The sequence below is a fragment of the Alnus glutinosa genome, chromosome 5, assembly GCF_958979055.1.
Source record: "Alnus glutinosa chromosome 5, dhAlnGlut1.1, whole genome shotgun sequence".
Taxonomy (NCBI): domain Eukaryota; kingdom Viridiplantae; phylum Streptophyta; class Magnoliopsida; order Fagales; family Betulaceae; genus Alnus; species Alnus glutinosa.
In genome coordinates, this window is record NC_084890.1 from 195,428 (window position 1) to 207,660 (window position 12,233).

Below are 12,233 nucleotides of genomic sequence, written 5' to 3' on the forward strand. Positions count from 1 at the left end.
GGAGAAAATCTATCCTCTGTAGGAAGAAACCACGTTCTTGAAGGATTATATGTAGGGGTGAATGAAAACGTAGTTCAGTTATAATCTAAAACTAGGTCGACGTACGTGAGAGGTAGAGTCCCTCTACGTACGTATAATCTAAAACTCTGCCATATATAGGAAGGATTATCATTCTATGCAGTATTAAGATCGACTAAAAGAACATAAAACCAAATGCTGCTTCTTGTTGTCATTAATTGAATAGGTTTTAAATTCAGTTTGGAATAGATAACAATGAAATCATGATACGAAGCAGCAAAACCTCTTGATTCGGGAAGCTATATTAATTAGGGAACATTAATATGTTTGACGGTTAAATTAATTAATTTCATGCAGACGAATGTTTAGGAGCTTATTCCCTTAATTCTTAAATCAAGTAGTAAACAAGTTTAAAGTGTGTTGCAATTGAATGAATATTATTCCTCAACTGTTAACAGAGAATTACAAAGAATAAATAAACAATTAACTAATATATATACTATCTGACATTGATACAAACTATGACTCTGACTTCGATACAAATTACAACTCTTACGGACAGGCCATATATATCTTAAGTTCATCATTAAAGTCATCTATAAACTGAATAAGAATCAATATAGGACTTAATTAGCTAGCTAGCCCATAAAGCAACGCTTTCACAATCCTACATTAACTGCATTGGAATATTTATAAACATAGCTATATTAATCATGAGGTGTTAAAGCATTCTCTTTTTCTTTTTCTTTTTCTTTTTCAAACTTTCTATATTTTGATAAATAATTTTTCCAAATTAACCTACTATATTTTGATGAATATAATTGTCTGCTTTTCTTACGTACATTCTAATTAATCAATATATATAGTTACACTTAATTATTTTCATGTTCAACAATTGCATCAGAGCATATGATCGATAAGGATAAAATAAGGACCGGATTACTCTAAGTGAAAGAATTTGATTAGGACTATATTAGCTTTAAATAAATTCAACTCATTTGCAAGCTTTATAAATTATAATTAAATCAATCAATAAAAGCATAATGTACCCTTATAAGATTATACCCTAATGATGAACATGTAAGTACGTGTCTAACATTGAATCTATGTAAAATTCTTATCAATTTCCATATTTTATCTTTCTCCATATTTTTTTTTTTTTTGAATGGTAAGATCTTTACGAACGTACACATATTTTAGTGCCTTTGTAATATATCGTAGATTATGGAAATGGATGCTCTCCATTTCACTTTGAAATGGATTAGAGAAAAGCTGGTTAATGCATTAATTTAGAAGAGTAAAGTGATCATTTTTATTTATTTTTAGACTATATATTAATTCTACCCCTTTTAAATACATTAACCGGTTCTTCTTATCCTTCTTCTAGGTCATTGTGGATCCCAACTACTGTGATCTCCTAATAAATGCGGGTTATAAATACATTTGTAAATTTAAAGACTACGTCAGACGGATGACGTGATCATGGAACGTACCCAAACAAACAGCCCATTCATGGAGAAAATCGACCGTATGCTATTTTTTTCTTTTTTCTTTTTTCTTTAGGAGCAATTAATTACAAAAGAAGGGAGGGGGGTCGTACTCTGTTAATTAAGATCGTGATTAAGAGTAAACTATTTAGTAGGGAATAGGATCCTTGTCGAATCAGTAAACTCTTGGTTAATTATATCATTAAAATGGCGCAATAGCAAAAATTTACTCTTAAATAAATTTATCACATCATTTAGAAATGTCAATAACCCAAAAATAGAGAGAAAGTGAAAGGTAGTTGGGAGTGGTCTTTAGCCTGGTGGCAGAATTATTATCAAAAGTCAAATAAAATAGCAGAACCATCTTTAATACGGATGGGGATGGTTCAACCATTCTCAAAGGCCAAGTTGAGAGTGGTTAACCACCCCATGCCAATAGCCAAAAGAGATGATTAAACCACTTGCAATGGCTGAAGGGGTGGTCGAATTAGTCCTAGTAGCCTTTGATGGTGTTTAATTCGGTCCGTTCCAACCACCTCTTCTTCTTCTTTTTCATTTTCTTTTTTTTTTTTTTACTTGGTTTTACAATTTTTTTTTATTTTTTATTTTTCACATTTTAAAATAAGGCGATAAAATTAATTGGTGCTAACTCAACGAAATTTATATATATATGTCAAACTTTTATTGGATATGGTATGACCATCAACCTAGGTATCATTGGTTATCATTAAAATTATAACAGATTGAACGAATTGAAAATAGCGATAAATTAAGGAGTGAGGTAACGGCATATGAAAAGCGTTAGCCGCATCTGCACCATCATCCGAAAAGGACTAGTCAATTTGAGAGTTTATTTATAATCACTTATAAAGTCCAGTTTCACATATTAAGTAAGCAATATAAGACTTAACATTCATGAATATTTTTATAAATTAATCACTCACTATGTGAGCTACTCATCTTCCCAATTTTGGATTAGGATGTTACAAATTTAATTTTCTTCTTTAAATTCCCAACATTCCCGTCACGGCCACATCATGCAGTGCTGATAATACCACACGACATTAATTACAACCAGACTTTGATACCATTTGTAACGACCTAGGAAAACCGTTAGCCACATCTGCGCTATTACATATTAAGTAAGCAATATAAGACTTAACATTCATGAATATTTTTATAAATTAATCACTCACTATGTGAGCTACTCATCTTCCCAATTTTGGATTTGGATGTTACAAATTTAATTTTCTTCTTTAAATTCCCAACATTCCCGTCACGGCCACATCATGCAGTGCTGATAATACCACACGACATTAATTACAACCAGACTTTGATACCATTTGTAACGATCTAGGAAAACCGTTAGCCACATCTGCGCTATTACCTAAAAGGACCGGTCAATTTGAACTTTCCCTATAATTACTTATAAAGTCCGATTTCACCTAGTAAATAAAGTATATATTTATTATAAATCACCCACTTGATCTCTATATCTTTTATAAACTACCCACCAACTCATCTTCTCAATATGAAACTAGTGTGTTACAAGTAACTTGATGCGTTTTAAATCCTAATGAATGATGAAATAAAATGCTAAGCAATTAATAGGGACCTCTGCAATGTTTTTTTTCCTACAAATATTAATGCATATTATCCCAACTACATAAATAATTATTTCATAGGAATACAAGAAACCAAACTTCATTTTGTTTTGTTGGATGTTCTACATATCCAACAAAACTTAAAAATGATGCTTCGATCTCACTGATCATTGGAAAAGGTACATCGATCGTAAGAGAGATCGATGAGGCTACCTTTTTCTTATTCTTCTCCATGTTACCGGTTAATCTATGAAGAGATTACAAGAGTAAACGCCTGAATAGGTAGAAGATCAATCACATAAGAATACTAGTGCTCATTAATGCCAACCTGATTTGGGGCATGATTATTGGCAGTACATATAGATGCCTGTAGGATCAGCTGATAACATGCTTCGAATTTCTCTTTGTTGATGAATTGAAGAAGACGACAGAGTTTATTCTTGCAGAAATCAAAATCCTCACCACCAAAATCCATTTCCCTTATCACATGCAGCGTTACGGCTGCAGCAACTGTGGATGGCTGATAATCCACCATTAATCTCAAATCACTGAGCAAAGAAATAGAAAAATGCTCAAACAATGCCGTGAACTCCATACGTTTGTGATGATCTGCCGGCAGGGATATCTGTTTGATTATGTAGTTCAAGAAAGAAAGTGGGATAACCGGGTTCATGTTCCATTCTAGCAGAGAGAGCACCGAAAGTTCCATTTTTTGGATTGATTTTGGGCTAAACACAAAACTCGGTTTCTCAACCTGAAACCACCGTGCATATATATATATATATATATAGTTAAACTTGCATGTAAATTAATAAAGTAGCAGTAATATATAGAAAAACAAGCAAAGCTATGATAGTGAGAGATAGATGAAATTAGAGTGGTTTACTAATTACTTGTAGATCAAGGAGAAGAGGAACGTGGGTTTCCGCCACTTTGGCTGCTAAAGAAAGGCAAGCCACGGCAGCCAACTGCAGCATCCAGGGCTTCATGGGCCTGTCCCTCCAGAACTGCAAGCCGAGTAGAAAACGATCGAGATAGTTAACCGACAAAACTGCAGTAAAGGAGGAGAAAGCATGGTAAGAATTAACAGCCAAGATCCACTTTAAGGGCTCTTGACGAGCTGAAGAGATGAGAGATAGATCGGCTTGTAGATAGCAGCTACAAAGCTTCGGATGCGTCTCGCGTTCCTTAGATAACAACATATGGAGCCCAGATTCCTTGTCAAGCTCCTCCAGTTCCAGCAGGATCTTAGGAGCCCGAGCTCCCATCTTACTTTCAAGTGGCTCTTCATCAACAATACTACTCCAGTAATCTTCGTTGCAGGAAAGGTCGTCGGCCGCCTGACTATTCGGTTGCTCTGGACTCATATCTTTTCTCTGCATGTCTGGCCTGCTGATCATTGGCTGCCCTCCCTCTCCACTCTCCAGTTCTGTCTCTATGCTATAAGTACGCTTCATTCCAATCACATAGCCCCCAACAAATATTTCGTTAAAATTTTGGTAAATAACAACTTTTTTTTTTCTTTTTTTTTTTCCTTTAGCTATCTACCTTTTTAAATTAAAGGTCAGATTTTAGTTATTATTTTTACTATTTCATTTAAATTATTATTATTATTACTATTCTAGAAAGTGGAGAGAAAATCATTTTTGTTTAATTAATTTAACTTATGCATTGTTAAACTATCACACTCATCAAATTCTTTGCAGTATTTGGTTAGTCACTTTGGCTGAAGATTTGACTAGCTACTAAAATGCTCAACTAGTCAAATCTTTAACTAAAGTAATTAATTTGATTAAATAAAATAAATTTTTTAGTTGTTTTGGCTAAACTAACATGAGTGCTAATAAAATATCTTATAATTCACAAATATTTAACTTTGAAAAGTTATTATTATTATTATTATTAATAAGGTTCTCTTAAAAGTTACTAGAAGTGAGATAACTACCTACTATATCTGTTGAATCAGACTATTAATATGACATAGCCTAAGGCCTTACTAGTCTAGGTTTCACACTGGCCCTGCAACTTTCAGAAGCGGGGATATAAATGCACACTTAAGTTAGATATTCAATAAATAATAATGTCAGAGATGTGTTGCTGTTAGATCTCTTTTTTGTTAAAACAAAAAAAAAAAAAAAAAAAAAACATGTGCTGCACGACTCCCGAATAAAACAAATAAAACAAAAAAGATACTCGTGGTTGACTTAAAACTTAGGGAACTGAACGCGGAATTGATCCACGTGCCACCATTATCGATTATCTATTTATCTGATCCGTTTTATTTATATATATATATAATTAAAGACCGAAAGAGACCAAAAGGACTTCCTAGTTGCTTCGATTCTTGTTTTTGGTCTTTCTTTAGTTATTTTGTCTTTTCCCAAAACTCTTAGGCCCGTTTTGATACTTACCAACTCGTCGATATATTTCTTGCTGGAAGTATCCTGATCCCATTAATAACGAGTGGGACCAAATAATTCAATCGGGGTAGTTGCTGAACCATAGATAATTAAAATGAAATGATTATTCTTATGGATATGGTAGGCAAATTATCAAACTATCGACTATTAAAAATTCATTGGCCGTCACCGATCGAACTGTCTTTGACCGCCTACCTTCTAATTAAAAAATAAAAAATTGAATTAAATATTTTTTCCAAAATTAATGTAGGTCGATAATCGGTGAAAATGTGATTTTCATTGGTTACTGAACCAAACTTGACCGGACCATTGTACCAAAACGGTGTCGTTTTTCTCTTTATAAAAAATGACATCATTTTGATAACGAGTAAAATGACGTCGTATAGCAAACTCTATATGACTATATATACAAATTTTTCTCAAAACCCTAGAATCTTGATTCACTTCACTCCCTTCTGCCTTGACGCCGTCTCCCGATTAAAAAAACCCTAAAATCACTCCCTTCCCGCCGCCCACGCCGTGAGTCCAGGACGTGCATCTACGAGTTCTCGGTTTCATGCGTAAACCCTAACCTCGAACCTTTTCTGTGGTACTCTCTCTTCCTATCAATTTTGTGAGGCTCTTCTTCAATCCCTTTGTTTGGTTGGTAAGAAGGCTTAGGAAAATAAGAGAAAATTATATAAAGTTTCAAATTGTGGTTTTGTCTTTTCCGATTTCACCAAGTTGGTATCTAATTGCGTGTTTGTGACAGTATATTGTTTCCACATTTCTATGTCCATTTCCTTGTTTTAATATTTAGAATGAGCTCTATTACCGAAAGGATTGTGCTATTAGGATCTAGAACTCAGCTTGATTTTTATTTGTGATGCATTGGTGTTGATATTAAAATTGATAATTGGTTACCCGATTTACCCAACCAACAATTACTAATTTATTCGAATTTTCGAATTATCCAAAAAATTTGAAAATATTGTTCATGGAAGAAAGTCGGGCAATTACCTGACTTTACCGACAATTTTGGTTGAGAGTTGGAAATGGTGTTTCTGACACCGATATACTCGATACCCACCCCTACTTATGGAATAGTCATTTTTTATTTTTTATTATTTGGTAGGGATTTATATTTAAAAAAAACTATTCCATAAGAATAGTTATTCCATGAGAATAATTATTCCCTGAGGATAATTATTCCCTTACAAAGAGTAATACATATTCCTAGAAGAATATACAACGTTTTCCAAAAAAATACTCATTAGTTTCTATTTTTCTTTCAAACTAAAAAAATAAAAAATTAGAAAACGTTGATTTCAGTGGGTGGTCTCGGCTACCCCCAAGGGTGATCGAAGGTGGTCACACCACCCCCGAAGCACCTCGGGGGTCCTCCTCGGGGTTCCTCTTCGAGGCTCTCCCCAACTCGATTATAATTAGAACATATATATAATTCATACCAAATTAAAGAATATGAATAACTATTTCATTCTATATTCTTCCGTTCTTAATAATAACTATTTTTTTTTTTCTTAATGAAATACCTAATATGCATACCAAATGTGGCCTTAAAACTCAATCCATTATAGCATGTTCATTTGAGTAACAACCAACATTATTCCTAGAAAAGGATGGGCTATTGGCCCAATGTAAGCCCACCTGGGCTAAAAACAAGGACATGCACAGGCCAACCACAAGAAAATTAATTACACTAGAAGGAAATCCTAGCTACCCTTTTTATTTTATTTTTTCTTCGGAACAAATAGCATGTGCTATTATAAAATCTAAAAGCCCTAAGGCATATATCTTGAGAAATAGAGGGACATGACCTCCTTACACTCTAAGTCAGAAGGATCTGACTTAAAAACTGCTGCATGTGCAAAGATAACAAACCTTACCAGAATTACATTTGAGTCTCTCTTATATTAACGCATACTCTCAAATAAAAGATGGCCGATCTAGCATCTAGCCAACTAAAATTTCAATAAAATTTGAACAATACGCATGCATACTGTACAAGAGAAACAAGAGGAATACACACAAAAGCAGGAAAAAAAAAAAAAAAAAAAAAAAAAAAAAAAAAAGGCAAAAAAAGCAAAAAAAGGCTATCGATAGAAGAGACAAGGGCGGAATCCCTCGAAGACGGTGGCGCATGAAAGACATGCGCCGTCACTAGCACCACCCAACCGTAGGTCGACCACCGTAGACCCCATCCCCCACCGTGCACGGCCAAAAAAGGCAGAGCGTGGCCGTCACGCATGCTTAAGAGCAAAAGGCTCTCTAGTGAGTGTAGGCCACGCGCTGGACACCGACGACCGATTTGGCCTGTGCTGCCGGCGGCTGGAGCGGACGACGACAGGGAACGTGGCTGAGGGGCGCGTGTCTTGAAAAAAGCAACGGATGTGTGTAGATTTGGCTCCAAAAATAGAAGAAAAACGTATGAAAAACCGGCCAAAAAACCACTGTTAAACGACATGATTCGCCACTCCCCCAAGCTAGACACCTAGATTTGAGCCTTCCTGCTTGAACAAAAGAAAGAAAAAAGAAAAAAAGCTCCACAACCCTAATAACTGAGAAAAATCTAGCATTCACTGAGAAAAACTCAGGGAGAAAACAAAACACCTTAGTCCAAGAGGACTAAGGAAAAGACAAGAGCCAGCTGGACCTCCCTCCCTTTGTAATCATAACCTTGTGGAAAAGTACTCTGTAAAAGAGAAACAAACCTCAATTGAGATGAATATCTAAGCCTTCTCTAAGTACTTTATTCTCCTCGAATAAATGCATCGGACTAATTTTCCTTTTCTGCATGCTCTCTCGGTCTTGGAGTTTGTATACAATCAACTAATTCTTCGTGTACCAATTGAACCGACCAATTATCAGATCCAATAAGTAATTTATGAAGCTTTTTTCATGAAAGGAAATGATCTGTAAAATTAATATACGAAAGTTGGAAACAAATTATTGTTGTTCTTTAGGGTGTTTGTTTTTCTTCCTTTGAATATGTCCTAACGGGCAACATTTGCTTTGAACGAAAATTAGAGATTTGTTTTGCATCTGGTAGCATTGTTGTTGCCATTAATGGCTTCACATTAGAGTTGTTGGAACTTGGAAGATGGAGTAGGGAGGGTCTTGGAAAGCAACAAAAACTGAGTTATTGTATTTTTGACTGGGTTAACAAATGGAGAAATGGTATATGTACTTAAACTGTTACAAAGAGAGTCTTACTAAGATAATGTAGAACTTATTCATTAATATTCAGGACATTTTTTTTTATTATTATTTTTATCATTTTTCCCCCTACAATTACCCCAGCCTAATAATCAGTATAGTGCCTATGGTCTATGGACACATGAGGAAGTAGGAAATGGGCCAAAGCCCGATTGGAAGGAATCTTGGCTCGCTAGTCAAGATAAGAGCCACCGTGACTGGTGGTTTTACCAACACTTTTGAGGCTACCGCCTAGCATATGATATCACATAGACTTTGTTCTAATGTTGGCTTTCCAACTCCGAATAGTTGGCCCACTCAACATAGGGTCAAGTTGATAGTTCATTTAATATAAAAAGACTCGCTAAAACAGCTCATTATATTACAATAATTAGGAGATTCTTAGCCTGCTACATGGCAAGAATTTGGAAAGCATATTAATTAAGCAAGCCTCCCATTTTATAAAGGGACACTCTCTCCTCTTTTAAAAACTCTGCCCTCTATTTTTTGCTCTTAGAAATAAGATTAACTTAATTATCGAAGTGTTCTCAGCCTACTGGAAGACCGACGGACTCCAATAATTTCTTTATCTGCTTTGCAACAAGTTCATCGCCGGCTAGTCTGGCTGTTCAAAAACTGTCGTAACAATCTAAATAGACTGTGACGTCCCACATTGCCTAAATATGAAAATAAGTGTGTGCTTATATGTATATTCACACATTTTTTGATACAATATCTTTTAGAACCGTGATCGTAATGAATCAATCAAAATTTTACAGTTAAATGTGCTTTTTAAAAATAATACTAATATACGTACGTGACCTTCTAGAAATTCCAGTCCAGAAAGGTTAAAAACGTACATTACAATACTTTGGCTAGAGTTCATTAGTTTGTAGATTAGTTTCTAGTGTAGGATGAACGTTACAATGATTTCTCAGCAGCATCTAGTCAATTCTTTTGACCCAATAATTACCTTGTGTATGTGCTGCAAAGGGACATGTGATGTTAAAAGAAGAAAGGGACGAATGTTAAGCATTTAAATACTTATCTTTAAAATTTAGTTTTAAATTGATGTGTCACAATTTTACGAGATTTATCATTTTAAAATCAAATTTAAAAAAAAAAGTATTAAAATGCTTAGCATTTTTCGAATAAAAAACATTGGATTCAATTATTTTTTTTTTGCTTGGGCTGGCGATGGCGAGGAGAAAAAGCTAGGGCTAGGGAGTAGCTAGGGAGCCTCATCTTGCGAAACTGTGAGACAAAAGTACTTTTTCTTTTTTTTCTTTTTATTTGTTGTGAGTTGGGACAAAAGTACTTGATGTTATAATTCGAAGTAATTGAACAAAAAAAAAGGCCCCACTTATCTTAACGTTGTTCGAGGAGAGTTCTGTCGATTGTAATTGCACCTTCTTCGATCTTACCCGAATAAAATATATAAATGAAATCTGTCCACAATAATCGATCAAACTTCGCTGTTGAAGAACCAACCTCATCCAACGCCCCCTGCATTACTGGCCTTGTCCTATTCAATGGTTTTGACCCCGTCTAAGCACCCATCAAAAGCCGCTAGTTAATATTTCCACCTATCTATGTGTGATATGTACGCGTTATATATAATAATATTAATATGAACTCGATCTGCTCCGGTGAAGAGAATTTAAAATCTGATTTACAAGAAGAAAATGAACGTATACACAGTAATATATGCGCATAGGGCTCAAAGTGAAAAAGAAAGAAATGACTGATAGTTTGATAGGGGAAAGAGGGATCACCTTTTCCAAAGGAAGATAATCCAAAGAAGCCTACCTGTAAAACCCAGGCAGCTTTGGCTCTATCTATGGAACTATTTGTCAAAAAGACGCCTTGTCTGCCGCCTTCTATTGGACCTGTCCTTCTCCTAGCCATGGAGTTTCTTTTGTCTTTACCTCTTCTCCTTTTCTGTTTTCAACGACTCTTTGAATCCACTCCTACTACTCTTTGCCTCCAAGGCTACAGAAACCTGTCAAAATTAAGGAAGCTCATCATATCTCTTTCTCTCTCTCTCTATATATATATATAGTCTATAACAACACTGTGGCAAGGCAGAGAAACGAGATCATCCTGCTAGTGCCTCCCTCAAAACTAATCTAGCGCTTTCCCCCCTGAGATGTTCTCTTCTCTGCATTCTAGCTGGTATGTTCTCCAAGTCCTAGGAACGATTTATTGCTATTATTTCGGCTTCCCAAATATAATTATTGGTGAACTCATAGATTTTTCAACATCATTATCCAAAAAGTCTGTCCTTTCAAATCCAAAGCGGGGTAAGAAGATCAATTAATTTATCAATTTTGCTTCTTCTTCTTTTTTTTTTTCTTTTTTTTTTTTTCCTATATATATAAAAAAATTATAAATGCTCTGGCGATGCGTACTTTCATAACTTCATGAGCTTTTGCAGGTTGATTGTGAAGCTAAAATTAAACTTAAGGGTCTAGCTAGAGGATTAATTAGTCGAGTGTTTGTCTGCTGTTGATATATATGCTTGCCTGGCTCCCTGAATGCCATCTAAGAAGCTTGCCAAAGAGTGTTGGCTACCTTCCTACTTGGCATGAGGGGAGTCATGCAGGCCCCAACCAGTAGACGAATGTAAAAAAACTCTTCTATACATGTCCCGGCCAGTATTATGTACCAAATTATTGAGCCTAAATCTTCGTAAATTAAAGTTAGATAGACTTAAGGTTTGCATCTTCGTGTACATAACATAATTCATGATCATGAGCGTAGTAGAATCAACGGATGGTGGTACCTAATGGAAAATTTTGGATGAGGTTGGAAACTTTTGGCAGTGTTTTATAAATTTTAGTCTATATGTGGCTGTGAATTGAAGTCCTACTTTAGATGCAGGGTGCTGGCCGGCCGGCCTTGGCTTTAATTAGGTCTAAATCTCTACACTGAGTGAAAAAGATTGACATCCTCCGGTCAGTTCCACCTTCAAATTAATTTGCTCATGATCAACTGTAGCCAGCTAGCTAGATAGACCAACTTAACGAGGTTAATTATCTATGGTATATATGTGTAAATGGCAATACCTTGACTCCAGTCTCAGTCTGTTTAGGTAGGAGTTCAGGCAGTCCGATCAAGATGAAGTCCGGGTGCCGGCCCTCTCAAATTAGGCATTAATGCACCTGATCTTATCATCCCCCGCCGGGTAACGTAGAAGCTTAGAGCCTTTGTTCTTGGTTCTCTGTAATGTACATGATTTTGCAGTACTGTAGATTTCTTGATTGAGATTATATATTCTTTACATTTTTGTCTGACACCCCAGAAAATTATTTCATAAGCTAAGACCCGTATGCATCTGTCATTGTACTTGTACTTTACAAGACTTAACAAGTCTGGGGCCTGCTTAGTGCTTGGGTTGCCAAGTTTGAGTAGGCATGAGGCATGACACTCGCCAAACCCTACAAAGAAAGAACAAAAAGACATGCAGTTTCCACCCACACGGAGTAGGCCAGTGATATAACCGCGGA

At 35.5% G+C, this 12,233-nt stretch overlaps 1 protein-coding gene across 1 annotated transcript; it reads right to left on the bottom strand.

Annotated features, from left to right (window-relative positions):
• Positions 1 to 3,050: 3,050 nt before the first annotated feature.
• On the bottom strand, positions 3,051 to 4,591 carry LOC133869672 (cyclin-D3-1-like). The gene is made up of 2 exons (XM_062306737.1): positions 4,003 to 4,591; positions 3,051 to 3,863 (listed from the first exon to the last, which is right to left on the bottom strand). The coding sequence occupies exons 1-2, from the start codon at positions 4,564 to 4,566 to the stop codon at positions 3,417 to 3,419; spliced, it is 1,011 nt and encodes a 336-aa protein (XP_062162721.1). The 5' UTR covers positions 4,567 to 4,591; the 3' UTR covers positions 3,051 to 3,416.
• Positions 4,592 to 12,233: the final 7,642 nt, after the last annotated feature.